The sequence below is a fragment of the Volvox carteri genome, assembly GCF_000143455.1.
Source record: "Volvox carteri f. nagariensis unplaced genomic scaffold VOLCAscaffold_1423, whole genome shotgun sequence".
Classification (NCBI taxonomy): domain Eukaryota; kingdom Viridiplantae; phylum Chlorophyta; class Chlorophyceae; order Chlamydomonadales; family Volvocaceae; genus Volvox; species Volvox carteri.
In genome coordinates this window covers 1-860 of record NW_003308570.1, presented here as the reverse complement: position 1 = coordinate 860, position 860 = coordinate 1, and the positions used below count along the sequence as shown (strand labels likewise).

Here is an 860-nt window from a genome sequence, read left to right as displayed (position 1 = left end):
GCAATCTGCATTTAAAACCCTGTCAAAGGGACGATTTGTCCCATTGAAGTGGATGATGTTGTACCAAGCATGTACAGTATCCACAACAATGCAGGAATCGCAGCTGACGCATCCATTTAAGCAGGGAGTGCTGCCCTGCCTGGAAGGTGTGCAAGCAGTAGGATTCTGATTGGAGCTGCAAGGGCAAAACCCATGGATGCCTTTGCCCGAGAGCTTGAGGCGTGGATCATTGCTTTTGGGTTTCTGAGGTGCTTGTACTATACTAGGCTCTGATGATATAGAAGCAGGTGGCTGGGATGAGGAGCTGGCTCCCACATCTGCTTGAGCTACCCACCTGCAGTCCTGGTCCCCAGCTTCCTTCCACGATGACACCTTGGCTTACACTGTGCCCCCTTCCCTTTTTGGGCGGTGCACCAGCATGGAGCGCCCAGGGGGCCCCCGCCCTATAGGATTGCCCATGTCCATGTGGCCATGTGGCCATGTGGCCATGTGGCCATGTGGCCACGTGGCCATGTGGCCATGTGGCCATGTGGCCATGTGGCCATGTGGCCATGTGGCCATGTGGCCGTGTGGCTGTGTGGCCGTGTGGCTGTGTGGCCGTGTGGCCATGTGGCCGTGTGGCTGTGTGGCCGTGTGGCCATGTGGCTGTGTGGCCATGTGGCTGTGTGGCCATGTGGCCATGTGGCCGTGTGGCCATGTGACCGTGTGGCCATGTGGCCATGTGGCTGCGTGGCTGTGTGGCCATGTGACCGTGTGGCCGTGGGTCCATAGAATTGGGAATTAGTGGTTCCATTATGGTGTGGTGCTCCCCTGGGGTGAGAAGGTCCTCTCATATTGTTGTAAGAGGGCATAGGCAGCTG

General features: G+C 57.4%; 1 protein-coding gene across 1 annotated transcript; it reads right to left on the bottom strand.

The window, feature by feature from the left end:
* Positions 1-462: 462 nt before the first annotated feature.
* VOLCADRAFT_39765 (uncharacterized protein) lies at positions 463-768 on the bottom strand (the record flags this gene model as incomplete). The annotated part of the gene is made up of 1 exon (XM_002959914.1): positions 463-768. A coding segment is annotated over one exon (306 nt), but the record flags the coding sequence as incomplete, so codon positions are not given.
* Positions 769-860: the final 92 nt, after the last annotated feature.